Source organism: Suricata suricatta, chromosome 6 (assembly GCF_006229205.1).
Source record: "Suricata suricatta isolate VVHF042 chromosome 6, meerkat_22Aug2017_6uvM2_HiC, whole genome shotgun sequence".
Lineage (NCBI taxonomy): Eukaryota > Metazoa > Chordata > Mammalia > Carnivora > Herpestidae > Suricata > Suricata suricatta.
This window is the reverse complement of record NC_043705.1, coordinates 140286428-140313975: the sequence shown is the minus strand read 5'-3', so window position 1 is coordinate 140313975 and position 27548 is coordinate 140286428. Positions and strand designations below refer to the sequence as shown.

Here is a 27548-nt window from a genome sequence, read left to right as displayed (position 1 = left end):
TCCCCCGCTGCCCCCCGCCGTCCCCGGGGCACACGCAGTGGTCGCCGCTCGAAGGGCGGGGGCGTATTCCACGCCCATCCCCCACCCGGTTTTGTCTTTCGTATTGTCGTTTCGCCTATTGCTGTACAGGCCCTATCCCCCGACAACAAAACTTCTTTGTTGACTCTGAAACTTCGCGAAAAATGCCCCGCCAGGCTGCGTGCGGTTGACCCCTGTTTAAGAACCTTGCCCCGTGCGTCCCCGCTCCCAAATTATTTACTAAACGTGGAGGAGTAAGATCCATCGAGAGTATTAGGAGGAGGGGGGTCGTTGAGAATTCTTTTGTTTCGGTGTAGTTTGTTTTGTGCTCAGTCCCTGACACCAGTAAGCGGGGGCTTGTGTGCTTTGTTTTGTGGGTGTGTGTTTCGAATACGGCTGTGTGTAACCCTGGTGAACCGAATCCATGAGGTGTAAACATCTAGGGGTGTGGAGATGCATTTGCTTATCCACCGAGGGTAGGTTCACTTTAAAGCGGCTTTATCTTTTTAGAACTTGTGTCTTGATGGTTTGGTTATCAGTGAAGACACGCTGATGTTTTGAGTGGCTTTATGTGGGGGATACATCTTTCAGCCTTAATGGATTGCGATTTGGGGTGATTTAGATGAAAATCGTGGAGCACTCCCATGGCTCGCAATAGCGGGTAATGAAAAGTTTAAGATTGTGTAGGCCAAGAATCGGTTGAATTCGATTTATCATTTTTTAAAGAAATCTTTCATTAGATAGTAAGAACCTCGGCTGAGATGACATTTGTGCGTGACGATGTGCGGAGCGGATTCACACGCCTTCACCTTTGGTTTTCATAGTAGTCCAGGGAAGCAGGTACAGATGTGCAAAGTCAGGCTTAGCTATTTTAACAGCTTGTCCAAGTTCCACGCGCTGGGAAGAGATTTCCGCCCAGATATTCTGCTTACCAGTAGAGGATTCCTTTCATTATGCCTCGATTGTGTTTATCAGAACGGTGAGGGAAGCTGGTCGCCACAGGAGACTCCCTTGGGGAAAAAGTAAAACTGCCGAGAGGTTAGGCATTACTTTGTTTTTGACAGGTGGTCCTTGTGTGTGAATTTCCATCTGCAGAGATTTTTCGTCATTTCGGATTCACATTTTAATGGCTCAGTCTAGTAAGGTTCCTATTTATCACTTGATGTGCGCTGGGATCCTGCCTCTCATTCGCTGAGCCTGGGCACTTAGTATTTCCTTCATTTATGGTGCTATAGTTAGTGGTAAATCGGGCATTGCAGAATCTTGAAGTTTATGTGGAATCATGAAAGAACGATTTCAGTGTACTTCTAGTGCCCCAACGTTGTTTTTCCTTGTAAAATTATCATCAGGGTAAGGTATAAATGATTTTTGTTTACTGACTTGAACACTGTTTCTCAATGAAATAATTAACATTGAGTGCTTGTGTAGGGCATGTGTTTACTGAACATTCACATCTCCTTTAATTCTCAGCATTTTTAGGGTATCTACTTGTTATAGAGAAGAGAGGGGGAGTGTAGAGGGCGCGGGGTCGGGTTGATATGATTAAGTGACTTACCCAAGGTCATACAGGTAGCAGATGTCAGAGGTAAGATTCAGACTCAGGACTATTAGACCCTATGGTTAAAATAGATAATAAATAATCTTTGTCACTCCCTATATGGGATGAACATTTACATATTTTAACAACCTTTTTTAGCATTTGTCATCTTAGTCATGAAATGAAAGTGAATTTTAGTACTTTGCCTGCTCACTTTTGCTAAATTCCAAATCAGAAGTCTCCTGAACTTTTCAAAATTAATTTAAATTTAATTTGGGGGGGCATCTTGGAGGCTCCGTTGGTTGGGCGTATGACTTCAGCTCAGGTCAGATGGCTCAGGTCATGATCTTACCAGTTCATGAGATCGAGCCCCTCCCATCGGGCTCTGTGCTAACAATTCAGAGCCTGGAGCCTGCTTGGGATTCTGTGTCTCCCTCTCTCTCTCTACCCCTTGCTCACTCACTGTCTCTTTCTCTCAAGAATTAATAAACATTGAAAAAAACCTTAAATTTAACTTGGAAAAACATTGAAAGGAAAGAGAGGATTGTAGAGTATTGTTTCATGATAAAGTGAAAAGCTTGGAAACAACTGCTCTATTTGCTAACTTAGTTATTAGATTATTTCTTAAATTAAAAAAGTGCAATTTTTTTTATCTGATTATAAAAGAAACAGTTTTTCTGTAGGAGACAGTTAAAATGAAAGAAAATTACCAAAAAATGTAAAGAAAATGAAATTAAAAAAATTTTTAATGTTTATTTATGTTTGAAAGACACAGCGTGAGAGAGAGAGAGAGAGAGAGAGAGAGAGAGAGAGAGAGAGAGAGGGAGAGGGAGAGGAGAGAATATGAAGCGGGCTCCAGGCTCCAAGCTGTCAGCACAGAGCCTGCGGAGCCTGACGTGGGGCTCAACCCACAAACTGCGCGATCATGACCTGAGCCAAAGTCAGGTGTTTAACCGACTGAGCCATCCAGGTGCCCCAAGAAAATGAAATTTTTAAGAATTCTACCATTTATTGTTAGGAGCACTGATAATGTTTACTTTTTTATTTTTAAATATGTTAATCTGAGCAAAGATGAAGAACATAATTAAAATACCAAGTATACAGAGTGTAACTCTTTCCTCTTCTACAAATGGCGTGTTGATTTCCTCCAGGGCACTGCATACGATGGTGTAGTGCTCAGAGTGTTTTGTATTTGTCGTAAGCAGTACCAAATTCTGTTAGAAAACTGATTATTTGCTAGATGAATTTTGGCCCTTCATAGTAGTGTTAGCTAGATTTTAAAGATCTCTAAAAAGTGTTTGGAGTATTAAATTTTGTTTTTATAAAATCAACAGGTTTATGATATATTTTCATAACATAGGATGTGTGTCATCCATACTGTTTTTTGTATGTAGTTGGTATGAGTGCAGATATGTAAACTATCATCAAATCTTTAGACTTCAGAGGACACCTTAGATGCACAGCTTCCTCATTTCATGGATTGGGATTCTGATCCTGCAGTGTACTGAGATTTTTTTGGTTTCAAAAAAAAAACACCCTGTATTTTGCTCAAGGATACACATTTTTTTAAAAAGTCTATTTATTTGTTTATTTATTTAGAACCAGTGGGAGAGGGGCATAGCGAGAGGGGGGCACAGAGTATCCGAAGCAGGTTCCACACTGACATCAGAGAACCTGATTCGGGGCTAGAACTCATGAACCCATGACGTCATTACATGAGCCAAAGTCGGACGCCTAACTGACCGAGTCACCCAGGTGCCCCTCAAGGATATACATTTTTTAAATGGAAAAGCACCACACTGTGGAAGTAGATGTTGGAAGCAAGTATTGATGTGTGAAATCCTCATAAAGATACTGAACACGTTTTGCTGTTGTAGAGTGTTACCCTTTCAGTCCGGTGATACACACCTGATTTTTTTATTTTGCTAAATTTACTACTTATGCTAGCAAAACACAATTCAAAATCTTATTAGCAATATGTTTATGGAATGCCGAAGCAATTATTTTTTATGTTTTGTGAAACATTGGGAGGGTGTAAATTTGAAAGTGTATTGCAATTGATCATGTTTTATACTTACTATGGCGCAAACTTGAGGTGACGTAGATTTGGAAGAAGTGAGTTAAAAGTATGGGAAGCTGTCGGAACCAGAGAGCTAGTTACCATCTTTCTAGAACCACATGGTCTTTCATCTCTGCTTCCAGACCAGTCTGCTTCCTTCTCACCGGGAGCCGCTTCCACTGCATTGGCATGCTTGTCTCCAAGCAGACATGCACTTACTTGACAAATGTTTATTTGAGCACCTGTTAGTAGCCAGGCGCTATTTTATGCACTTGGGCTAGGCAGGGAAGAAAATACACAAAATCCTTTATTTCATAGAGTTTACATTCTTGCTTTTGGCTTGGTAGGAGAGGAAGGGAAGACAGAAAATAAATTATATGGCATAGCTGGAAGGATATAAATGCCGTGAAGAGTAACTCTGGAGGAGTAAGGAGGGCCAGGGTCAGAGGACGGGATTTCAGTTGTAAATATGGCGGTGAAGGAAGGCCTCACCGAGAAAGGAGCAGAGCCAGAGGAAGTGGGACATGCACATACTCTCTGGACAGAGCATTCTGGGCAGAGAGGATGGCCAGTGTGAGGTCTCTAAGATGGGAGTGTGCCTGCAATGCTTAATAACCAGGAGACCAGAGTAGCTACAGTGGAGTGAATGAATTGGGGAAGAGTAAGTAACATGGGGCCAGTGTAGGAGCACAACAGGTGTGCAGGACTCATCTTTACTTTACTGCTGTGAGGTAGGGAGGGTTCTGAGCAGAGGTGAGGCATAAATTGTCTTGCCATTGTGTCACTGGCTGTTGCCCTGCATAGATCTCTTTCCTGATCAACTTAATCTTAAATACAAGTTTCTGGGAGCTAGAATCTGATTGGCCCACATTGGATCAGGTGCCTACCCATGAGCCAGGTGGCTGTGTGGGGGTGGGGAAGATAATGGAAGAATAAAAATCATGTCAAAAGCTACAAATTAACAGTTACTAAGTCCTGGAGATGTAGTATATAGCCCGATAACTATAGTTACTACTATGTTACATATTTGAAAGTTGTTAAGAGAGTAGATCTTAAAAGTTGTTAACACAAGAAAAGAATTACATGTGGTGATGGACTTAACGAGACTTAACTAGTGATCATTTCACATGTTACATATATTGAATCTATCATACACTCAAAATTAATGTTATATGTCAGTTATAGTTCAATAAAAAGGAAAAGAATAAAAGTCATGGCTGGCAGTGTCCATTCTTGATACCGGGCAGACATCCCAAAAGTTGTTTCCTTCATTTCTGAACTAGAATACCTTCTAGGCTGAAATGCTGTGAGTGATTAATGTTGGGCTACCTGGGCATCCTCCCCCAGAGCAGGCTTATTTATTTGGCCTTTACTCCTCTCCTGTAAGGACGTGAAGATTGCTTATTTTTAGTATAATACCGGTAGAATGGAAAGTATTCTTAAAAAGATAACAGGAAGTAAGACCCCAAAGGAAAATTTATTAATTCAGACTATATTTTAGAATGCGATTGCAGTGGGCTAGGCAAGATATTACATAGGAGTTTAAATTCAGGCAGTGGAAATGGAAAGAGTGAGAAAGAAGAAACAGATCAGGGTGGAATTAATAGAATATAGTGATTGATGAAGCGATACAGGAAGGAAGATGTAAGAATGATTTCTGGTGTAGTTTCATTAGCTCTGAATGGGAAGAGAGAAATTCAGTTTGGGATGTTGTACTTGTAACAGCTACCATAGCAAAGTACCACAGACTGGGCGACTTCAACAATAGAAAGTTATTTTTGCACAGTTCTGGAGACCAGAAGTTTGATATCAAGGTGTCTGCAGGGCTGGTTTCTTCTGAGGCTTCTCTTGCTTGCACATTTGTGTCTTCTTGGGCCTCTATATGGTTGTCTCTCTTTGCATGTCTGTGCCCTAATCTCTCTCTCTTTTTTTTTAATTTTTAAATGCTTATTTTTGAGAGCGAGAGAGAGAGACAGCGCAAGTGGGAGAGGAGTAGAGAGAGGGAGACACAGAATCCAAAGCAGGCTCCAGGCTCTGAGCTGTCAGCACGGAGCCTGATGTGGGGCTCGAACTCACGAACCTTGAGATCATGACCTAAGCCAAAGTCAGATGCTTAACCAACTGAGCCACCTGGGTGTCCCCCAGTCTCTTTTTACAAAGGCATCAATCATGTTGGAAGAAGGCCCATCCAAATGACCTTATTTTTTAACTTAATTATCTCCTTAAATACCCTGTCTACAAATATAGTCATTCTGAAGTCTAGGGACTAGAATGTCAGTTTATGAATTTTGGTAGAGGTGGTGGAAACAACACAGTTCAGTTCATAACAAGCATAAATTCTTGAAGGCTTGGAAGACCCGGAATATTTTCTGTACACTTCTTATAACTGAACTTAATGTCTTTTTTACTTCTCTCTCACTTCCCTGCTTCCACTTGTGTATTCTGTACTGATAGGTTAATAAGGTATAATTTATATACAATCAAATTTAGTATTTTTAGTGCATAATTCTATTATAGCACTTTTGAGATAGAAGATTTGGAGGTTCCCTGTTTTTTTCTTCTCCGTTTATCAAATATTGAATACTCTGTATCCTACTTAGACCTTGTGTCAACTGTGTTTCCTGTGTGAATTTCATTTCCCCCAGTCTTAGCCATTTCAGAGGTCCTCAGAGGCACTTTTATTAAATGGAACAATTTGTAGACCATTGGTCTTAGGAATCCTTTACACTTTTTTTTTTTTAAATTTTAGAGAGAGCAAGCAGGGGAAAGGGGCTGTGTGAGAGAGATTTTTTAAAAATGTTTTTATGTATTTTTGCGAGAGACAGAGCACAAGCAGGCGAGGGGCAGAGAGAGTGGGAAAAACAGACCCAGAAACAGGCTCCAGGCTCTGACGCAGGGCTCAAACTTGTGAACTGTGAGATCATGACCTGAGCTGAAGTGGAATGCTTAACCAACTTAGCCACCCAGGTGCCCCATGAGAGAGAGAGATTCTTAAGCAGGGGCTCAGTCCCACGACCTGGGATCATGACCTGAGCTGAAATCAAGAGTTGAACGCTCAACTGACTGAGCCACCCAAGCGCCCCTTTACACTTTTAAATACTGAGCACCCTTAGGACTTTTGCGGGGGTTCTTTTTACTTTAAATGCAATACATGTTAACAAAAATAGCTTTATGATAAATGTATTTTCCAAGACAAAAATCTCAGTGATAAGAGTATCATTGTTTGAATTTTTTGCCAACGTCTTTGTATACCTGGATTGTTAGAAGACAATTGGATTCACATCTCTGCCTCTGTAGTTACTCTTGCTATATGCTTTGGTTGAAATGTATGAAGAAAACTTGGGGCACCTGGGGGGCTCAGTCGGTTGAGCATCCGACTTCGGCTCAGGTCATGATCTCACAGTTCATGGATTTGAGCCCTGCGTCGGGCTCTGTGCTGACAGCTCAGAGCCTGGAGCCTGCTTCAGATTGTGTCTCCCTCTCTCTAACCCTCCCCTGTTCATGCTGTATCTCTCTCTCTCTCAAAAATAAATAAAAAACATTAAAAAAAGAAAAAGGAAAGCTTGATTTCCCACAGATAATTTGAAAAAGGAGGTATATTTTCAGGTAATTTTTGACGTCCTTTGATGCTATGCCAAAATTCAACAAGTGGTAGTTTCTTTAAGCAGTATTACATCTGAAAGCATAGACATTACCTTTTGAAAGTTAAACAACTTAAATTAAAATCCATTGGTCTGATGGCTCAGGATAGTCCAGGAATAGATTCATACATATATAGACAATTGATTTTTGACTAAGATAGAAAAGCAGGGGTGCCTGGGTGGCTCTGTCTGTTGAGCATCTGTCTCAGGTCATGGTCTCAGGGTCTTGGATTAAGCCCTGTGTTGGGCTCTGTGTTGAGCAGGGAGCCTGCTTGGGATTTTTTGTCCCTCTGCTCCTCTCCCCTGCTCGAACTTACTCGCTCACTCTCTGTCTCTTTCAAAAAAAAAATAAGCATTTTGGTAGAGAAAGTATAGTTTTTCAACAAATGGTGCTGGAATAATTGTCCATAGGCAAAAAATGAATTTTCAGCCATTCCTTGGACCATGTACCAAAATTAGCCCAAAGGGATGTTAGATCTAAACCTAACTGTGAAAGTTTTAGAAGAACATAGGAGAAAATCTTTGTGATCTTGGGTTAGGCTACTAAGATTTCTTAGATATAACAATAAAAGCATGATCCCTAAAAGAAGAAATTGATAAATTGAATGGTATCAAAGTTCCTTACTCCTGCTCTTTGAGAGATACTGTTTAGAAAGTGAAGACATGCCACAGAAAATGTCCACAGAACATATATCTGATAAAAGGACTTACTGGAGTATATAAGAAACTCTCAAAACTCAATAAGAAGAAAACAAATGACCCAGTTTAAGAAATGGCCCAAAGATTTGGGAAACTTCACCAGAGAATATATGCACATGGCTAGTAAGCATATGAAAAGATGCTGAGCATCACTAGTCATTAGGTACATGCAAATCAAAACCACAGTGAAATAATTCACATCCACAGGATGACTATAATCAAAAGGGGGACAGATAATCAGTGTTGTTGAGATTGTGGCGAAATTGGAACTTTTCATTTATTGCTGGTAGAATGTAAGATAGTGTGGCTAATTAACCTCAGAGAGTTCAGCCTAGTTGCCATGTGACCCCGCACTTCCATGCCTAGGTGTGTAGAATTAAAAGTCTCGCAGTCCATTGTCTACCAACTGATGAATAGGTAAGCAAACTGTGGTAGATCTATACAGTGGAATAGTTTGCAACACAAAGGAATGAAATACTGGTATGAATTACAACTTGGATGAATCTCATAAACATTTTGCTATGTGAAACTAGTCCTGAAACACCACATTTTATATGATTCAAATTGTGTGAACTATCCCAAACAGGCAAATCTATATAAAGAGAAAGAATGAAGAGTGACTGTAAATAGTTACAAGGTTTCTTTTTGGGATGATGAAGATGTAAACCATCGGATTGTATACTTTAAGTTGTTGAGCTTTATAATATGTATATTTTCAATAAAGGTGTTAGCAAAACTACAATGGGATATCGCTGTACCGTGTACCTATTTGAAAGGCTGGAATTCTAAAGTATGACCATTCCAGACAAGATCGGGCACGTTCAGGGTGGTATGGCCGTAGACTAAAGTATGACCATTCCAAATGTTGGTGGGACTGTCGAACAACAGGAGCATTCCTATACTGCTGGGGAGAATGTAAAGTGGTACAGCCACTTTGGAAATCAGTGTAGCGGTTTTTTAAAAAGTTAAACATGAACTTGACCTATGATCCAGCTACTCCTAGGGATTGAATACATACAGACTCTCATATGTGAACATACATAGCAGCTTTATTTGTAAAATCCCAAAACTTGTACTTGCCCAAATGCCCATCAACAGAGGAATGGATAAACAAATTGTGATACATGCATACGGTGGAATACTAGTCTGTGATAAAAAGAAATGAACTTTTGATACACGTAACAATATAGATGAATCTCAAAATAATTATGATGAGTGAAAGAAGGCAGAGTTTATGCCACTTACATAAAACTCTAGAGAATGCAAATTAATCCATAGTACCAGAATGCAGATAGGTACTTGCTTAGGAATGGGGCCAGAGAAGGTGAGACAGTGAGATTATCAAGGAACTTGAGTTAAATTTGGTGGTGATGGATATCTTCATTATTTCAGTTGTGGTGACAGTTTTATCATTGTCAAGATTACCAAGTGATATTCTTTAAATAAGTGCATTTTATGTAAGTTATTCCTCAATAAAGCTATTTTTAAAACTATCGGGTTTTTCTTTACTTGTGGATGGTTTTGTAGCATCATATATTGATCTTTTGGTAGATACTCGATCATTGAGTTCTGCAGATCTTCCAAATGCTGACAGATTTCATGTGTAGTATAAAAGCTTCCATTCACTAATGTCACCACCTAGCTCATCTTGAATGGCCTTTTAGGTATTGGGGAGACTGTTTTGCTCGTTGTGATGGGTGCAAGTTTCCTAAAATCCTCATTGTTACCTGCAAGTTTGATTTTTATCATTGGTAGTAAATATTGTTAGTTGTTTTCCTTGGCTTCTAGGGTCACTTCATCCTTTCATGATAAAATGTCTGCCGAATACCCAGATCTGCCTGAGTAACTGGTTTTGTTTTTTTCATTCAGTTTTCTTACCTATGGTAAAAATGGTGTTTCAAAAAACATCATGTTTCATGGAAGGAAGACACAGCTAGTTCAGCTGGCAGGTCCAAAGAATTGTACAAGTGCTTTTTCTTGAGGCAACTGTTGCTGTCGAGCTCAAGTCCAGGATGAGCTCACACTCCCTGTATTTTCCAGTTCTAAAACTTCTACTTGGTTCTTTAAATCTTCTCCCCCTCTCCCAATGTTAGTCTAGTGAGGAGACAGAAAACACAGTAATTTAACTAGAGGAAGTTGAAAGAATTATTAAGCTACAGTAAAAGGGTGGCTATACAGATGTAAAGAATACTGTAAAGGGCACCTTGGACAGGAGGGAGTCTATCCAAGTAGGACACATTGTGAATCGGTGGGCCCACACCTCACGGCTGTGGTTCAGAGTTGGTCTACAGTTGTGGGCAAGCAGGAAGCAACCCTCCAGGGTGCAGGCAAGCCAGATTGATGGGTGGGCATGCAGGGGGAGTTGGATCCCATTGTCAGGTGTAGGGCTCGGAAGGTATTGAGTTCTTACCAGTAGGATTGTGAAAACAGACCTGCTGACAGTGCGGCAGGAGCCGCAAAACCACTTCCTTCTTCCTGCCTTGTCCCTCCAGCACCCTCTACTGACATGTGTGTTTAAAAAAAAGGCTTAAAGGTTCAGTCTCTTCCCACTGGACAGGTACTGAAGAATGAGTTTGGAACTGAGAGGAGATACGTTGATACCTGGCCCACTCGTCATGCAGCCGTTGGGGCCAGTGCCACTGCTGCTGGCCGAGTCCCTGCCAGGGTCTCTGTGACTACCGCCGGGTCCCCGGCACCTACAGTGAGCTGCTGCCACTGTCCTTAGAGCCAGAAGTAGTAGATGGCTTCGCCGTTTCCTACAGAAGTGCTTCTTCGACTGACTGCAACTCAAGCGTAGTCAGCAAAGAAGCGGAAAAAAAAAAAGCCGTTCTCAGGCTTCCAGGAGCCACAGAACAGGTGAACGTTAATTTTTGTAGTAAGTAATCTGGAGACAGAAAATAACTAAACTTTGGGGTACATGTGGAATGAGGACGTTGAATCCTATGTTTTGCAAGGCCTAATTGTGTACATTTCCTTATAGGTAAACGTTTTCAGGTAGAAAAGGGGTGTTTCTCACAGAATTTTAGCAGGTTATTTTTCTTTGTCATTATAAAAGTAGCAGTGAAGCATTAGAGACTTGGGGAGGAAGGCAAGGAAATCACTTGTTTTCTCAGCTCACCAATTAAAATGGCTACGTTTTTTGTATTTTCTCTTTTAGGCTGTTTTGATACTTTTACCTAGTAGGAAGTGCAGTGTGTATTCTACTTCAGTTTCTACTCCTGCTTTGTTTACTTAGCAGTATGCAGTCTCCCATATTCTATGGAGTGAGTGTGCCACAATTTAATATACCCACTTTCCTGGTTTTGGGTATGTAGGTTATTCACTGGCATTTTGAGTAATATTTTTTTAATCCTGTATTCTTAATATTTGCTTACTGTGATTATAGCTACTAATTGTAAAATTTTGTTGGTAATCAGACATTAAAAATCCTCTGTTACTTCAGCCAAATGAGTCCAGGCCAACGTTAACAATCATGATTCAGGGGCGCATGGGTGACTCAGTTGGTTAAGCATCCGACTTCAGCTCAGGTCATGATGTCATGGTTTGTGGGTTCGAGCCCCGTGTTGGGCTCTGTGCGACAGCTCAGAGCCTGGAGCCGGTCTTCAGATTCTGTGTCTCACTCCCTCTCTGCCCCTCCCCTGCTCATGCTGTCTCTCTCTCTCAAAAATAAATAAAACATTTAAAAAAATTAAAAAAAAATCGTAATTCATGTTAATGGTATATACTCTTGATATGATGTAATGAAAATGGCACATTGCCTAGGTGATTTTCTTGCCTCAAACCCATAGCCCCATTCTAATCATGAACAGAACAGGAGACAGATTCTGATGGGGTGTCCTACAGCATACCCAACCTGTACTCCTTAAAACGACCAAAGTCATCAAAAACCAGGAAAGCCTGAGAAACTACCTTAGCCAAGGTAAGGAGACATGGCAGCTAAATAAATGTCGGGTGGCTTTTGGAACAAAAAAGGAACATTTAATGCAGATTAAGGAAATCTGAATCAACTGTTGATTGTAGTTAATGATAATGTGTGAATATTAGTTCATTCAATTCAGCAAAAGTACCGTCCTAATGTAAGATGTTAACGGGATACTGGGTGCTGTGCATATGGGAACACTGCACTGTCTTTTCAGATGTTCTGTAAATGTAAAATTGTTCTGAAAAATAAAGTCTTTTAATAACAATTTACCAACCCTTTGTTTATTGAGTTCCTAGTTTATTACCAGTAGGATTGTGCAGACATTTTGAAACTTTATGTGGAAAAACCTTCGAGGTAGATGATGGCCTAAAAATTACGACATCCACCCAGAGCTCTTCTTCTTTTTTCTGTAGTAGGTACTTAGGATACATTTGGTGAACTGGATTATTGGCCAGAAAAACTGCTGGGCTGGGCCAAACCCACACGGTGCTGACTTCCACAGCGGGCTCCAGCTTGATAACCTGCTCTTACTGGATGTTCTTTTCTCCCTCCCTCTCATTTCCTGGGCCATCTCCATACTCAGTTACTAAGGGTTTGAAGTTTTTCAGTAAAAAACAAAAAGACTGCTGCACCTTTCTTGTGCTAGGAACTTTTAGAAGGTATACTTTTGTGAAGATATTAGTTATTCAAATAAAGTCACAAAAGTTCCCACAGGATGAAACAGAAGAAATTTACTTTTGGAAAGCAGGAACAGCCTGAGGAGAGGGAAGGGGAGGAAAAAAGCAGGAAGAGTTTCTCTTTCTCTTTGCTGTTTCAAAGTAGGTTTGCATTCCTAACAAGCAAAATGCAGTTGTTTTTACTTTGGCCTGAGTAAGATTTGTAATTCTGCTGCGTGTACATCTGGTGGGAGCCTTGCTCTATCGCAGAACTTCATTATTTCAGTTTTTACGTTAAAAGGCCTCAGGCTGCGCCTTTTGTAGACTTTATTCTTTTATAACCTTGGCCGTATTATTCTGTTGAGGTTTTGGGTGGTGGGATTGATCTTAGTGTACAAAACAGGTTATTCTTTCTTTGACTTCCTGTGTTGGTGGTAGTTGTGTTTTAGTTGTCCTTCCCCCGCCCCCCAAGCTAACATCCTTTATGAGACAGGATAGGCTAATTTCTGTTTTAGTCACAACTAAAAAGTCACAGTCAGCAGCCTAAAGCAACCAGAGGTTTCTTTCTCACTGAGTGTCATGTCTAGTACAGGTTGGGGACAGATGCTTCTGCTAACTGTAGTCACTCGGGGACCTAGGTTGACGGAAGCGCCATCTTAGTGTGCTTCTGCAGGCATTCAGGTGGGAAAATGCAGTGTGATGAGTTGTGTTCATTGGCTCCCAGAGTTTTCTGTGCACAAGGGGTACATGTCACTGTAGCTTGTATTGCATTGACCAGAGCACGTAACAAGTCTGTGTCTAATTTCAGAATGGCCTGGAGGGCAATCCTATTATTTATCCAGAAAGTGGAATGCCAGAAATACTTAATGTCCAATGCTGATGATTTCCACAGTCCCTAACAGCATTAATTCCTATCTGGCTGGATGAAATTAATGTGCTTGTTGGGACACATTTCAGTATACAGCTTCATTAAGACACATTTGAGTGAGGGGGCAGTAATTTCTTTTCATGGCATTATCCTTTCTCATTTGTTCTTCAGTTAAAGTATTTACATGATACTTTATGTTGCTATTTAATACTCATGGGTTTTTTGTTTCTGGTTTTGTTTATTTAGTTCTTTAATTCCAGTGTAGGTGATACAGTGTTGCATTAGTCTCAGGCGTACAGTATAGTGATTCAGCCCTTGTGTACCTTACTCAGTGCCCGTCATGGTGAGGGTGCTGTTAACCCCCCTCACCTGTCGCTCCTCCTCCCGCCGACCTCCCCTTCAGTAACCACCTGCTTAGTCTCTGCAGTTAAGAGACTGTTTTTTGGTTTGTCTCTCTCTTTTTTCTTTATTCATTTGTTCTGTTTCTTAAATTCCACAAGTGAAATCATATGGTATGCGTTCTTCTCTGACATCTCACTTAGCATTATACTCTCTAGATCCATTCATATATTGCAAATGACAAGATTTCATTCTTTTTTATGGCTGAATAATAATCGTTGTATGTGTATATAGGACATCTTTGTTTTTTAATGTTTATTTTTGAGGGAGAGAGAGAGAAAGAGAGGGAGGGAATCCCAAGCAGGCTCCCCTGTCATTACAGGGCCCCATATGGGGCCCGGACCCACAAACCGTGAGATCATGACCTGAGCCAAAATTGAGAGTCAGATGCCCAACAGACGGAACCACCCAGGCACCCCTACAGCACATCTTCTTTATCCATTTATCAGTGGTAATGTCCGTGGGTTTTTGACAAATGCATGCAGTCATGTAGGCAGCACAACGTATGGCCTAATTCAGCTACGTCGCAAAATATTCCTGTTCCCCTTTTTAAAAATTTTTAATGTTTTTTATTTATTTTTGAGAGACAGCAAGAGACAGCACGAGCAGGGGAGGGTCAGAGAGAGAGGGAGACGCAGAATCTGAAGCAGGTTCCAGGCTCTGAGCTGTCAGCACAGAGCCCTACGTGGGGCTCGAACCCACGAACCATGAGATTGTGACCTGCACTGAAGTGGGACGCTTAGCCGACTTGAGCCGCCGAGGCGCCCCTCTCTGTTCCCTTTTATGGGCAGCCCCACCCCAGACCCTGGCAACCACTGATGTGTTTCTGTCTCTGTAGTTTTACCTTTTCTAGAATGTCATAAATGGAATTATATAGTATGTAGCTTTTTTCAGTCTGGCTTCTTTTGGTAACATATAATTTAGGATTTATTTACATTTTTGTATATATCATTATTTCATTCCTTTTAATTGCTTAATAGTATTCTGTTATAGAAAAGAATATTGATGTATCACAGTTTATCTTTTCTCCATTTGTGGAATGTTTGGATTGGTTGTTTCCAGTTCGGGGGAAATTATGAATGAAACCATTATACAAATTCATGTGGGTCTTTATGCAAACATAAATTTTCATTTTAATAAGTTAAGTACCTAGGAATGGGAATGCTGGATCATATGGTAAAATTTTCCCCTCTCTTTTTGTCATTTTAATCAGGATGTAGTGGTATCTTACTGTGATTTAATTTTTTTTCATAAAATATACATAACAAAATTTACCATCCTAATCTTAAGTGTAAAACTCACTGGCATTAAATACAGTTGTATTGTTGTGCAGTCATCACCATCTTACTGTGATTGTAACTGCACTTTCCTAATGACTTCAGCAGTTTTTTCATTTGTATACCTTCTTTGGTGAAGTGTCTTCAAATCTTTTGCTGATTTTTTTTGCAGTTTTCCTATTGTTAAGACCCAAATTAGACTGAAACAGAAAATTCACAAAGCAAGAGAACTGAGTAAAATGTCTGGATTTACTATTAATTAGCTGTTCTACCTGGTTATTTTATCTTTATATTTCAGTGGTGTAATGTGTTTTGCCAGATGGAGCAGTCTACTATACAAATGGAAGAATATAACAAAGTTGGAGAAGTGGATAATAATGACATATATAGAATGAGGATCATACAACCAAGGTTGGAAGTATGATAAAGTCAAAAGGAATACTCTTGTAATTGGCGGCTAGGTTTTAATGCTCATTTCCTCATTAATATGCTTGATAATTTAGTTGGGCCTCAGTAACTAAAATAGTGTTTGCTAATCTAAGTCTACAGTCTTGGCCTTGCCTTGGCTGGCAACAGTGGTGTTGGGGTCCCGTTTCCCCTGTGGTGTTTGGCTAGGGTACAGCAGCATTTATGGTCCAAAAATTTTCTGTCTTGCTAGGTTCCTCTTTCGTGGTGTTTGACTTTTGGGGGGAAGCTTGTTTGTTCGCATTGGTGGTCTTAGGTTCTCCGGTCCTCCACCTCCACCACCAGTCCCCGGGATACGTGAAGCAAAACCCATGCCCCACGTAACTCACTGCGTATGATTCTTTGCGTCACCAGTTCCCTTGCTGCTCTGCCTTCTCTTCCCCTTTTAGATTCCTCTGTGTTTTATGTATAATGTCCTGGGCTTTTAGCCGTACTTGGCAGGAGGTGTAGGGAGAAGTGTGTTGATTTCATTGTGGCCTGGGGCCTCCATCTCCTCAGTCCTCATGTAGTCTGACTGCCTCTTTCCTCTAGAGGTAACCCCTATGCTCACTTTTTTTATTTTTTATTTTTATTTTGAGGGAGAGAGCACAAGGTGGGAAAGGTAGAGAGACTCCCAAGGAGGCTCTGCACTGTCTGCACAGAGCCCATTGTGGGGCCATCTCACGATCTTGAGATCTTGAGATCACGAACTGAGCCAGAATCAAGAGTTGGATGCTTAACTGACTTGGGTCACCCAGACACCCCTACTGTGCTGACTTCTGATGACAGATGTTAGTTTTTACTATTTGTGAACATTTAAAAAAATGTTTATTTATTTTGAGAGAGAGAGGAAAATGTGCACGCCCATGCCTTTCGAGCATGAGTGGGGGAGGGGCAGAGAGCTGTTGGGGCAGAACCCCTCGTGGGGCTCAGTCTCATGAACTGTGAGATCATGACCTGACCTGAAATCAAGAGTTAACCAACTGAGCCACCCAGGGACCCTTGTTTGTGAACTTTTTACAGTAGAATAGGTATTGTGTGTGTGTGGTATCTGAATTCTTTATCATTAAACATCACTATGCAATAAATTCACATTTTGGTTTGTAGTTTTAGTTGGTTTATTCTCATTCCATATGGTATATTCAATTGTGTGAATATAACAAAATTTATTCTGTAGATAGATAGTTACTAGTTTCCCTTTTGGAAGTAGTTTTATGAATAGTGCGGCTATGAACGTTCTGGTACATGTCTTTGAACGTAAGTTTATAGGGAACTATTGATTTTAAAAGCAAGGTATTGACAAAATACTACCCAAATATATACAGCAGACATAATACACATATAAAATATGTGTATTTTCCCCTCATGTTGATCCATCAAACTTAGCTTCTATCAGTAGTTTCTTATGTATCCTTCTAGATAAAAAGTTTAGCTTTTTGTTCCTATGCCTTGTTTCAGATTTTTTTGCTGGAATATGGATTGATAGGGAAGAAGCTTCCATTCCTTCCTAGTCCACACATAGACTAGATAAGGAAATTTAATTGAGAACATAGAGTGAGAGCAGGTGCAGCCTTTCTCTTTGGCAGATTTCCCCAGCTTCCAGTTCCCTGATAAGGTATGGCTGTGCCCTTGACAGTGTAGTCAAGGATTGGGGCCTGCTAAACTGCCAGATATTTGCCTTTCAAGTATTGTATAGCTAGGGCTTGTCACCATTCTAGTTTATTTATACCCACAGCCATCACCTTCCCATTTAGGGTCATATTTATACGTAAGGTGCTTTTGAACAAAACTCAGTCACGTCTTCATGATGTGGGACAACACAGGGTTAGTACTGCAAAAGAGATTTGAGATTTTTTTGGACCAAGTTCCATATTAAAGTCATTTAGAATAACTGGTTTTTAAATTAGAATTGGGGTGTTGAGGGGCACCTGGGTGGCTCAGTCAGTTGAGCACCTGACTTCGGCTCAGGTCATAATCTCACAGTTCATGGGTTCGAGTCCCACATCGGACTCTGTGCTGACAGCTCAGAGCCTGGATCCTGCTTCAGATGCTGTGTCTCCCTCTCTCTCAGCCCCTCCCCTGCTCATGCTGTCTCTTTCTGTCTCTCAAAAATTGAATAAACATTAAAAAAATTAGAAAAAAAGAATTAGATTGTCGGTGTACAGAAATAGGCTTTTGGGAATGTTGAGAAATATTGTTTAAACCTTATTCTGCTTTCTTCCCCTGATGAAGATATAGCCAGTGAAAGTTCTATCACATTTTATTTTATATATGTTTTAAGTTTTTATTTATTTTGAGAGAGAGCAAGCTGGGGAGGGGCAGAGAGAGAAGGAGAGAAAGAATCTCAAGCAGGCTGCACACTGTCAGGGCAGAGTGTGACATGGGGCTCAAACCCACAAGCTGCTAGGTTATGACCCAGAGCTGAAATGAAGAGTTGGACCCTTAACCAACTGAGCTACCCAGGTGCCCCAAGTTTTTCACGTTTTATAGAACATGATCCAATAAATAAACAAATAAAGCCATGATCAGTGCAATAACAGAATCTAACATGAGTTTTCTAACTCGTATGTGTACGTTAAATGAATCACATGCTAAGCTGTCTTGCTGAAAAACTTTGATAAAATTGGACTTGGTAATGTCCAATACAATAAAAGTTCAGCTGTGATATTTGTAAATTGGATGTTTCACAGTTGCTTATTTTTAAAGGCCTTATTATAGAAAGTGTTATTTTTTTAAAAGCTTTTATTTTTTAAAATGTTTATTTATTTTGAGGGTTGGGGAGGAAGAGGGAAGGAGAGGATCCTAAGCAGGCTCTGCGCTGTCAGCACAGAGCCCAGTGCTGGGCTCCATCCCACGAACTATGAGATCATGACCTGAGTTGCAATAATCAAGAGTTGGATGCCCAACCGACTGAGCCACCCAGATGCCCCTAAAGATTGTATTTTTAAGTAATCTATACACCTAACGTGGGGCTCAAACTCAATCCCAAGACCAAGGGTCACATGCTTTACCAGCTAACCTAGCCAGGCACTCCTGTTATGTAAAATTTTAAACACAAAATTGACTAGTACAATAAACCTTCAATAACCATTTAGTTTAAGCAAGTAAAGCATATTGCTGATAATTCTTTCATCTGAACCCTTTCCCTTTCCCATCTTCACACTTCTGGATTATTTTAAAGCACATCCCAGATAGGAAGCCTTTTCATCCATAAACACGTATCCTAAGAGGTAACTTTAAGAAAAACACATAATCACCATGGGGTGCCCGCCTGGGTAGCTCTGTGGTTTGAGAGACTGACTTTGCCTCAGGTCGTAATCTCATGGTTTGTGGGTCACAGAGCCCTGAATCAGAATGGGGCTCTGTGCTGACAGCTCATGGCCTGGAGCCTGTTTCAGAATCCGTGTGTGTGCGCGCGCGCCTGCCCCTGCCCCTCCCCAGCTCACACTCTGTGTGTCTCTCTCAAAAATAAACATTAAAAAAAAAAAAAAACCACAACCACAGTACCACTGTCATGTTACTTACTGGCTTTATCCCCCCACATTTTATTTATTTATTTATTTAAAAAAATTTTGGGAGGGAGTGCCTGGGTTGCTCAGTTGGTTAAGCGGTCGGCTTCCGCACAGGTCATGATCTCACGGTTCGTGGTTCGAGCCCCACATCAGACTCTGTGCTGACAGCTCAGAGCCTGGAGCCTGCTTCCGATTCTGTCTCCCTCTCTCTGCCCCTCCCCTGCTCACTCTCTGTCTCTCTCTCTAAATAAAACAAAGAAATAAAAAAAATTAAAAAATTTTTTTTTATTTTTGAGAGAGAGAGAGGAAGGGAATGTCAGCATGGGAGGGGCAGAGAGAGAGACACACACAAAGAATCTGAAGCCATGACCGTGCTGTCAGCACAGAGCCTAACACTTGGCTCGAACCCACAAACTGCGAGATCATGACCTGAGCCCGAGTTGGACGCTTAACCGACCGAGCCACCCAGGCGCCTCTATTCTCCCAGGTTTGAAAATGATTATCAGTATTATTGTTATTAACAGCATGATTACTGAATTCGTTTGGGCTTTATTTGCAGTTTCTTCTGTCTTAGGATATAGCCTACTAGGGATGTATGGTCATATTACTGTTCTAAAGTCTCTAAAATAATTATTTTCTGTGGTTAAATTTAATGCATATAGATTCATTTGTGATTTGCTTTTTATTTAGGTATTGCTTATTTTCCATTTAATATAATTTTATTCTATAATTATGTAAAAGATTTCCATGGTTCCAGAACAAGGCAGTTCAGAAGTCTAATGTTCTTTCCTTTTCCTTTTCTTTTGTAGAATCAATGGAGGCTTATGAAACTCCTTACAAAAAAATGAAAATTTTGTCTGTGTTTTCTGATAGAACCATATTCTCTGATTTTTCTCAGAAGTTTCATGAGCAGAAGTAATGGTAGTTCTTGAACTTCTTTGGCCTCAGGATCCCTTTTTACTCTTAAAAACTTAAAGACTTACAAGAGCTCATTTTCCATTAGAAAATAATACAAAATTTGGAAATACTTATTCCCTTAACAACACAACCATTATGTGTTAGTATAACTTTTTCCAAAGAGATAATTACATACTTCAGACCCGAAGAAGTGAGAAGAGTAGATTTGTTTTATGTTTGCACATCTCTTAAATGCCTGATTTAATGGAGGCTAGTAGATATTTGTCCATCTTGGCTGCGTTCAGTCAGTTGTGTTACGTGCCATCTGGAAAACTCCAGCACCCTGGCAGGACAATGAGGGTAAAAGGCAATGTCTCAGTGTTACGATGAAAATAGTCTCAGCCTTGCTGAGGTGGGTGAGTCTTGTACTCTAGACTGTTCGACAGAGCCCTGGAGCGGATTTAGATGTGCTGTGCTTGCTTATTTTTATGTTTGTTGGTTTGCCGTTGAATGTGGTCTTTTCAAAATCAGGGTCTCGTGCCCAAACCCCCCCCCCCCCCCCAGTGTGCAGAGCCACGGTGCTTTCCAGGTGCCACACCCCATCTGGCCAACACGTGGTCCTCCCCGTAGCTTCCTGTGCCACATGGGGGCCGGGCTGGTTCCCATTGCAGGATGAGCCTGGTGGCATCAACTGTTTGCACATATGTGAGTATTCCTCCCCCACTGTCGCTGCATCTCGTTGGCAGCAGTGTGCCAACAATGGCACTTCTTACCCAGTCGGTCACCTTGTTTCTGAAGGGCGACACAGCGACCCTCATTTGTGTGAGGGCGGCCGTGTCTGCTGCCTTCCTCCACTCTGTGTCCTCGTGGCAGGACACTCTGTGTGACACTTTGCTCCTGTGCCCTACTTCTGCAACTGCCTGCGGAGACAGGGTGAGGTGGGGCTGCTCTGCCCTGTGTCTGCACCAGCTCACCCAGGGTGCACTTAAACTACCCTACCTGGTTAGTCCACCAGTAGCACGTGCCTGTCTCTAAAGTTAATCCACAGGCCTCCTAGCACTTGTGCCTGGTTTGATCATGGTCCATACGTCTTTGAGTGCTTGTTCTGCTCATACCTGGGTAATCTGATAATCGTGGAACTAATCGCTGTCCACAGGTACCAGAAGCTCTGGTAATTCTAGATAACCTAGGTCAGTCGCATGTCTCATGGACCTGTCAGCTACTTTAGATAGAAGTCCTAGTGCCTACAGTGGTGACCATCACGACGAGGAGTCCAGACTCGGTGCCATAAATGTAACTTGATGGTCAAATACCCCAACCAAGAAACACCACAGATGCAGAGATTACCTGCTTGTGACTGGGAGAGCGGTGATGAAAAATAGCATTGGTCTCTTTGAGGTCCTGTAATTGGAATGAGTCGGTTTTAAGTCCTTGAAGGAGGATCCGTAGCAGGGCGAGTCTGGTGCTGGCAGCTGTGGTATTCCCGGTCAGTGCAGGGACCGAGTTCGGTGTGCTTTAAATGTTTTCGTGATATTGGATCTCCTGCTTCGCTGTAGGTCCACCCCAGCATCCTTGTGGGTCCCCATCCCCTGCCTCTAGTGAGCTCCTGGCTCCTGGCCGAGTTTCCCTGGGCCGAAGTGTATATTTCGCAAATACAGAGAAATAATTACACAAAGCAGACTCGAGCTGCCAGGATATGGCCCCAGGAATCATGGAATTCTAGCGTGGTTCTATTTTGTTTGCGTCGGAACTTTGCAGAGGCTGATTAGGCAGAATTGTTGGGATATTCATATCGTCACTAGATCCCAAAGTCTTATAGAATGGTGCAAGATGGACCCGAGTGTTAGCTTTTGCCAGAGATGTTTTCATCAATCAAGGACCAAGGTGAAAGTGGGCGGTTTGAGGAGGCTTGGATCCCTAGTATCCAGTGCAGTTCAGTTCCGACTGTAAACAGATGCAGATCACCCAGCTTGTTCTCAGGACCCACAGGCTGCTTCCAGGAGACCAAAGTCCTTTGAGTGGTGGTAGCTGGAGGGTGCGGTTCCAAAGCTGAAGCTGGAAGGCACAGCGCTGGAGCATGCGCTCGACTTGACTCAGCCTAAGCCCCTTCAGCTCCCGTGCAGAGACTTAGGCAGCAAAAGCTCTTCCATGGGCGGTGGTGTATGGCCTTTCTGTGTTGGCAGTGATTTGCCTGGCGTATTGGTAACTAGGGGTATTAGTAACGCGTGCTAAACCAGTTAGCCAGCCTGAGTCCTCAGTATCCCTCAGATTTGGTAAGCGGCATTCAGCCTCTTGAGATTGAGCAACACGATGCTTTCTAATGTTGGGGACCAAGTACCACACTGCTTATTAGCTCATAGTCCCCCGGGTTGGGGACTGGTTAAATCCATAAATAATGGGCTTGGATTGCAGATACGCCCCATTAACAAGAAACTCCCTGTGAGAAATTAGATCAAAAGTTTGCCTTCAGTCCCTACCTCTAGGACACACTGCCTGTTGCCTTTCAGATTGGCTACTTGGGGTGGCATCGACTTTGCGGATTGCAGAGAAGATGGTCTAAATAAAAGTTTCCATAGGTGGTCCTGCACAGGGAACATTCTGGAGTCTGTAGGATTGCTCCAGGGTTTTTCTCGGCACCTTAGGGGCCTTCCCAGGCAAGAAGATGGACAGATGTGTTCACAGCCACGTTGGGTGGGGAGAAGGACTACCGATCAGGCTCTGGTAGCTTTTGCTTAAGGTGAACTCTAGCTTGCCTCTCTCTGGCCTGGCACCTTTGTGGTTTTGGGGCACCCCTTCACCCTAATTGTGCATGTGTGTCCTTATATCTCTGGTGAGGTGAAGCTAAAGGGATGTCTCTTCTGCTGCCCACTGTTGTTACTGTGTTAAGTCCTCGGATGTGTTTTTGTGGAGTGTAAACTGTTAGGATCAGACAGGACGTTCCGCTGTTGGGATTGGAGTTTAAAACTCTTAGGACACCAGTAGTGACCTGATTGTGCATTATTTCTACTTAACATTTGTTAGTTACAGAAGACTACAGTTTTATGAGAATAGTTCTCATCGAAAGGATAATTTACCTTTCTGTATATTAGGAAGTCTTTTAGCTTTGGATATACTTATTATCACTGTCACACTTTTACTTCTCTGCTACTAACAGATTCTTAACACACAGTATTTTTGTTTTGCATTTTCGTTTTTGTTTTTTATGTTTATTTTTGAGAGACAGGAAGACAGAGCGTGAGTGGGAGGGGACAGAGAGAGAGGGAGACACAGAACCTGAAGACAGGCTCCAGGCCCCCAGCTGTCAGCATGTAGCCCGATGTGGGGCTCAAACCCACGAATCGTGAGATCATGACCTGAGCCAAAGTTGGATGCTTAACCAACTGAGCCCCGCAGGTGCCCCAAGGGTTCTGGTTTTTTTTTTTTTTTTTTAAGTTATAATCGCAGGTAATTCAATTTATCTTTTTCCTTCACAGACATATGTAGAGTGTGTCGGTCAGAAGGAACACCCGAGAAACCTCTTTATCATCCGTGTGTGTGCACTGGCAGTATTAAGTTTATCCATCAAGAATGGTGAGTCATCCGTACAGAAACATTTTATGTCTGAGCTTCAGTTTTGTCATTCATGTAATAAAGGGGACTGTTTCAATGAACTTTGTCTATAATTATTTTTTAAACATTTTATTCTGAAAATTTGGAAATTACCTATATTCATAATTAGCATACCTTGTCATTTTGGTATTGTTTCCCAGATGTGTGTGAGTACCTGTTTAGTTCTACCACTTAGAACTTACTTTGTTCTTTGGAAATGTTAAGGTTTTCTGATTCTGCTTGTCGTGACGATAGCTTACATTTGTACAGTGCTCAGTGCTTGTACACAGCTCATTTAATCCTCAGAACCATGAGCTGGAAGATGTTTCTTATTATGCAGATGAGGAATCCAGCATGGGAAGGTTACGTTACTTGTTCTAGGTCATTCAGCCAATTACTTAGTGACAGCCAGGATTCAGACCTAGCTGGCCAGGGTAACAGTTTGATCAGACCAGTGTTAGAACTGATGTTGATGCTTGGAGATTCTTTTCTATTCAGTGCTAACTTTGAGGAGATTACAATTTAATTAATTGGGCTTTTTAAATAATAGAAATACATATTATTTTTATCTGTTACAGTTTTGGACTGCCAGAACGCATTGTTATAAAAAGCTAAAAAAATATTATGAATTTGAACCTATCAGAATTGTAAAAGCCTTATGATCTAGAAAATTTTAATAAAACAGAATATTGGTTTTCAGTGAAACCTTAAAGTTTCTTTGCTGTAAATACTATGCTTATTAATGTATTTTTAATTGCAGCTTAGTTCAATGGCTGAAACACAGTCGAAAAGAATACTGTGAATTATGCAAGCACAGGTTTGCTTTCACACCAAGTAAGTTCTTTAGAAGTTTGCATTGCATTTTGGGGTTATAACTGATCACATAAAGGTGTTTAATAAACTATTGCTATAAGATTTTGGAAAATATTTTTTAAAATGTTTTCTTCTAATTTATTCTTATTTTTGAGAGACAGAGCATGAGCAGGGGAGAGACAGAGAGAGAGTGAGATAGATTCCAAAGCAGGCTCCAGGCTCCAAGCTGTCAGCACAGAGCCCACCACAGGGCTTAGACTAATCATGAGCCATGAGATCATGACCTGAGCCAAAGTCGGACACTTAACTGACCTGAGCCACCCAGGTGCCCTTGGAAAATGTTTTTTAAATGTTTAAATGTTTTTTAAAACTATGTGTCAGCTTTTAACACACAAATGCAGTTGTATTACGAGAAAAGGAGATTCCTTTTTTCTTTATCTTTAAAAGTTTTATTATGGACAAATACAAATACAAAGAAAATAAGAAGGCTCCCCCTGCCACCCCATTCATGTCTCTTAATTTGACGCATTTCCAGATCATGGCCTTTACAGGCTGTTTCTTTCCTGTGTTCTTGCTCCCCACCTCTCTCTTTGCTCTTTTTAAAGCAAATCTCACTTAAAATTTCATTGATACATATTTTAGTATGTATCTCTAAACAGTAAGGACTCCTTTTAAAAACAATAACTTCAGAGGCATCTGGGTGACTCATTTGGTGGTTTGACTCTTAATTTTGGCCTGGTCATGATCTCGGTTTATGAGACCAAGCCCCGCGTTGAGCTCCGTGCAGACAGCACAGAGCCTGACGCCTGCTTGGGATTCTTTGTCTCCTTCTCTCTCTGTTCACCTCTCTCTCTATCAGAAATAATCATTAGAAAAAATAAAAAGTTCTTTCTGAAACATGGCAAAACCTTTCTCTGAGTGTGTTGAACCACCTTTTACGAGAGATGTGGAGATTTGAGTTTGCCGTTTGGGATATTAGTTATTGTGCTGAAATCAGGGAGAGGCCATTGGCTAACAAGTATCAGTGCACTGTTTGCACATGAAATGACGACACTTAGGACTGAACTTTTTGAGTGCTGTGTTTCTGGCTTGTATTTGGGAGGAGGGTTCTTTCTTCCTCTTTTAAACTGAAGTGTAGTTGAGACACAGTGTTAGATTAGTTCTGACGTACAACGTAGTGATCCCACAACTCAGGATGCCGTGCTGTGCTCCCAAGTGTCACTGCCTGTCTTGCACCGTGCAGCGCCGTTATTGTACCGCGGACTCCGTTCCTTCTGCTGTTCCTGTCGCCCCACGACTCACTCCATGACCGCAAGCCTGCGCTTCCCACTCTCCTTCACCCATTTTGCCCTCCTTTCCCTTTGGCAACCACCAGTTCTCTGTATTTATGGGTCTGTTACTGCTTTTTTGTTTATTTGTTCATTTGTTTTGTTTTTTTTTTTAGATTCCATATATATATGAAATCATACAGTATTTGTATTTTACTTACGGACTTATTTCCCTCAGTGCAATAGCTTCTAGGTCCATCTATGCTGTTGCAAATGGCAGGATCTTATTATTTTTCATGGCCAAGCAATATTCAAGTGTGTGTGTGTGTGTGTGTGTGTGTGTGTGTGTGTGTAGTATTTTTTCTTTAACTACTCATCTACCAGTGGACACTTGGGTTGCTTCTATATCTTGGCTGTTGTAAGTAATGCTGCAAAAATATAAGGATGCATATATCTTTTTGAGTTAGTGTTTTTGTTTTCCTTGGGTAAATGCCCAGTAGTGGGATTACTGGATTATATAATGATGTATATTTGTAATTTTTTGAAGAACCACCATACTGTTTTTGACAGTGGCTGTACCAGTTCCCATTCTCACACCAGCAGTGCACAAGGGTTCCTTTTTCTCCACATCCTCACCAACACTTACTATTGTCTTTTTCATACTAGCCATTTGACAGGTATAAGGTGATATCTTAGGAGGCTTTCACTTAGGAGAGTTTTCTTTAACATGCCAACAACTTCACCTTTTGCTCCTGTTTGCTTTATCTGATCTTCTTTAAATTGGGAAACCAGATAATTATATCGTTTGAATGCTAAAATATGTATAAATTAGCTATGCATGAAGTTTATGGTAGTGACTGAGGGAATGTGAACTTCCTTGAAAGTTTTTTCTTGCGCAGAAGCCTTTTTGTTGGCTTCTACATTGCATGCATGATTTGCTCTCAGATGACTTCTGGGTAAATGTGGTATTGTAACTGTTTGAGTCCCTCTTTTAATAGGAAAACATAAGTGCAATACAAAGATTGAAAGTGAAGCTGGTGCCACATGCCTATTTTATATTTATGACTTAAGCTATTTTAAATCTTCATGAAATTATATGTACTTTTTTTTCTCTTCTAGTTTATTCTCCAGATATGCCTTCACGGCTTCCAATCCAAGACATATTTGCCGGACTGGTTACAAGTATTGGCACGGCAATACGATACTGGTTTCATTATACACTTGTGGCCTTTGCGTGGTTGGGAGTGGTTCCTCTTACAGCATGTGAGTCCGCTTCTCCGTGGCTGGAGTGATTGCAAGTTTACGTCACTCTTTAATATTATAAAGTAGTGTATCATGTTTGCTTTCAAATGGTATTTAATTATTTGATATTATAATTTCACGTATTAGGAAAGCCTTGCTTAGAAAACATCCACCTAAATTAAGAACTGTTATCACAGATCATTTTATCGAATGAATGTGGGAAAGAAAAACACAGCATACAGAGGCTAATAATGAAGGTTCATGAAAGAATTGAAAAAGCAAAAGCAAATTATAATTGGAAGGACCTTCTAAAGTATTTTAGAAATTTGAAGGATTGCAGAAGATGGTTTATTTTGAGATTTTCTTCATCTTTTAAAAGACAACACACGTATCTATTATAATAGTCCTGAATAATTGGGAGGCTTATCTTTCAAGATACAGGAGGTTTTCTGGAGGTTGGTATACTAACCTTTAGTTGATTCCTTTTGTGTTTTTATGTGTTCGTTTATTTAAATGTTTACTCATTTTAGAGAGCGTGCATCCGTGCATGCACAAGTGGGAGGGGCAGAGAGAGGGGGGAACAGAGGGTCCGAAGCGGGCTCCATGCAGACAGCAGCGAACCCGATATAGGGCTCAAGCACGTGAGCCATGAAATCAGAACCCAAGCCAAAGTCTGACACTTAACCGACTGAGCTACCCAGGCCTCCC

At 41.1% G+C, this 27548-nt stretch overlaps 1 protein-coding gene across 1 annotated transcript in view; it reads left to right on the top strand.

Annotated features, from left to right (window-relative positions):
• Positions 1 to 427: 427 nt before the first annotated feature.
• The window catches only part of MARCHF6 (membrane associated ring-CH-type finger 6), a 75180-nt gene continuing 48059 nt past the window's right edge, over positions 428 to 27548 (top strand). The window contains exons 1-4 of the mRNA XM_029941078.1: positions 428 to 494; positions 23403 to 23499; positions 24278 to 24351; positions 26718 to 26861. Coding sequence (XP_029796938.1) covers positions 443 to 494; positions 23403 to 23499; positions 24278 to 24351; positions 26718 to 26861 — 367 coding nt within the window. The 5' untranslated portion in view covers positions 428 to 442. The remainder of the gene's footprint in view (positions 495 to 23402; positions 23500 to 24277; positions 24352 to 26717; positions 26862 to 27548) is intronic.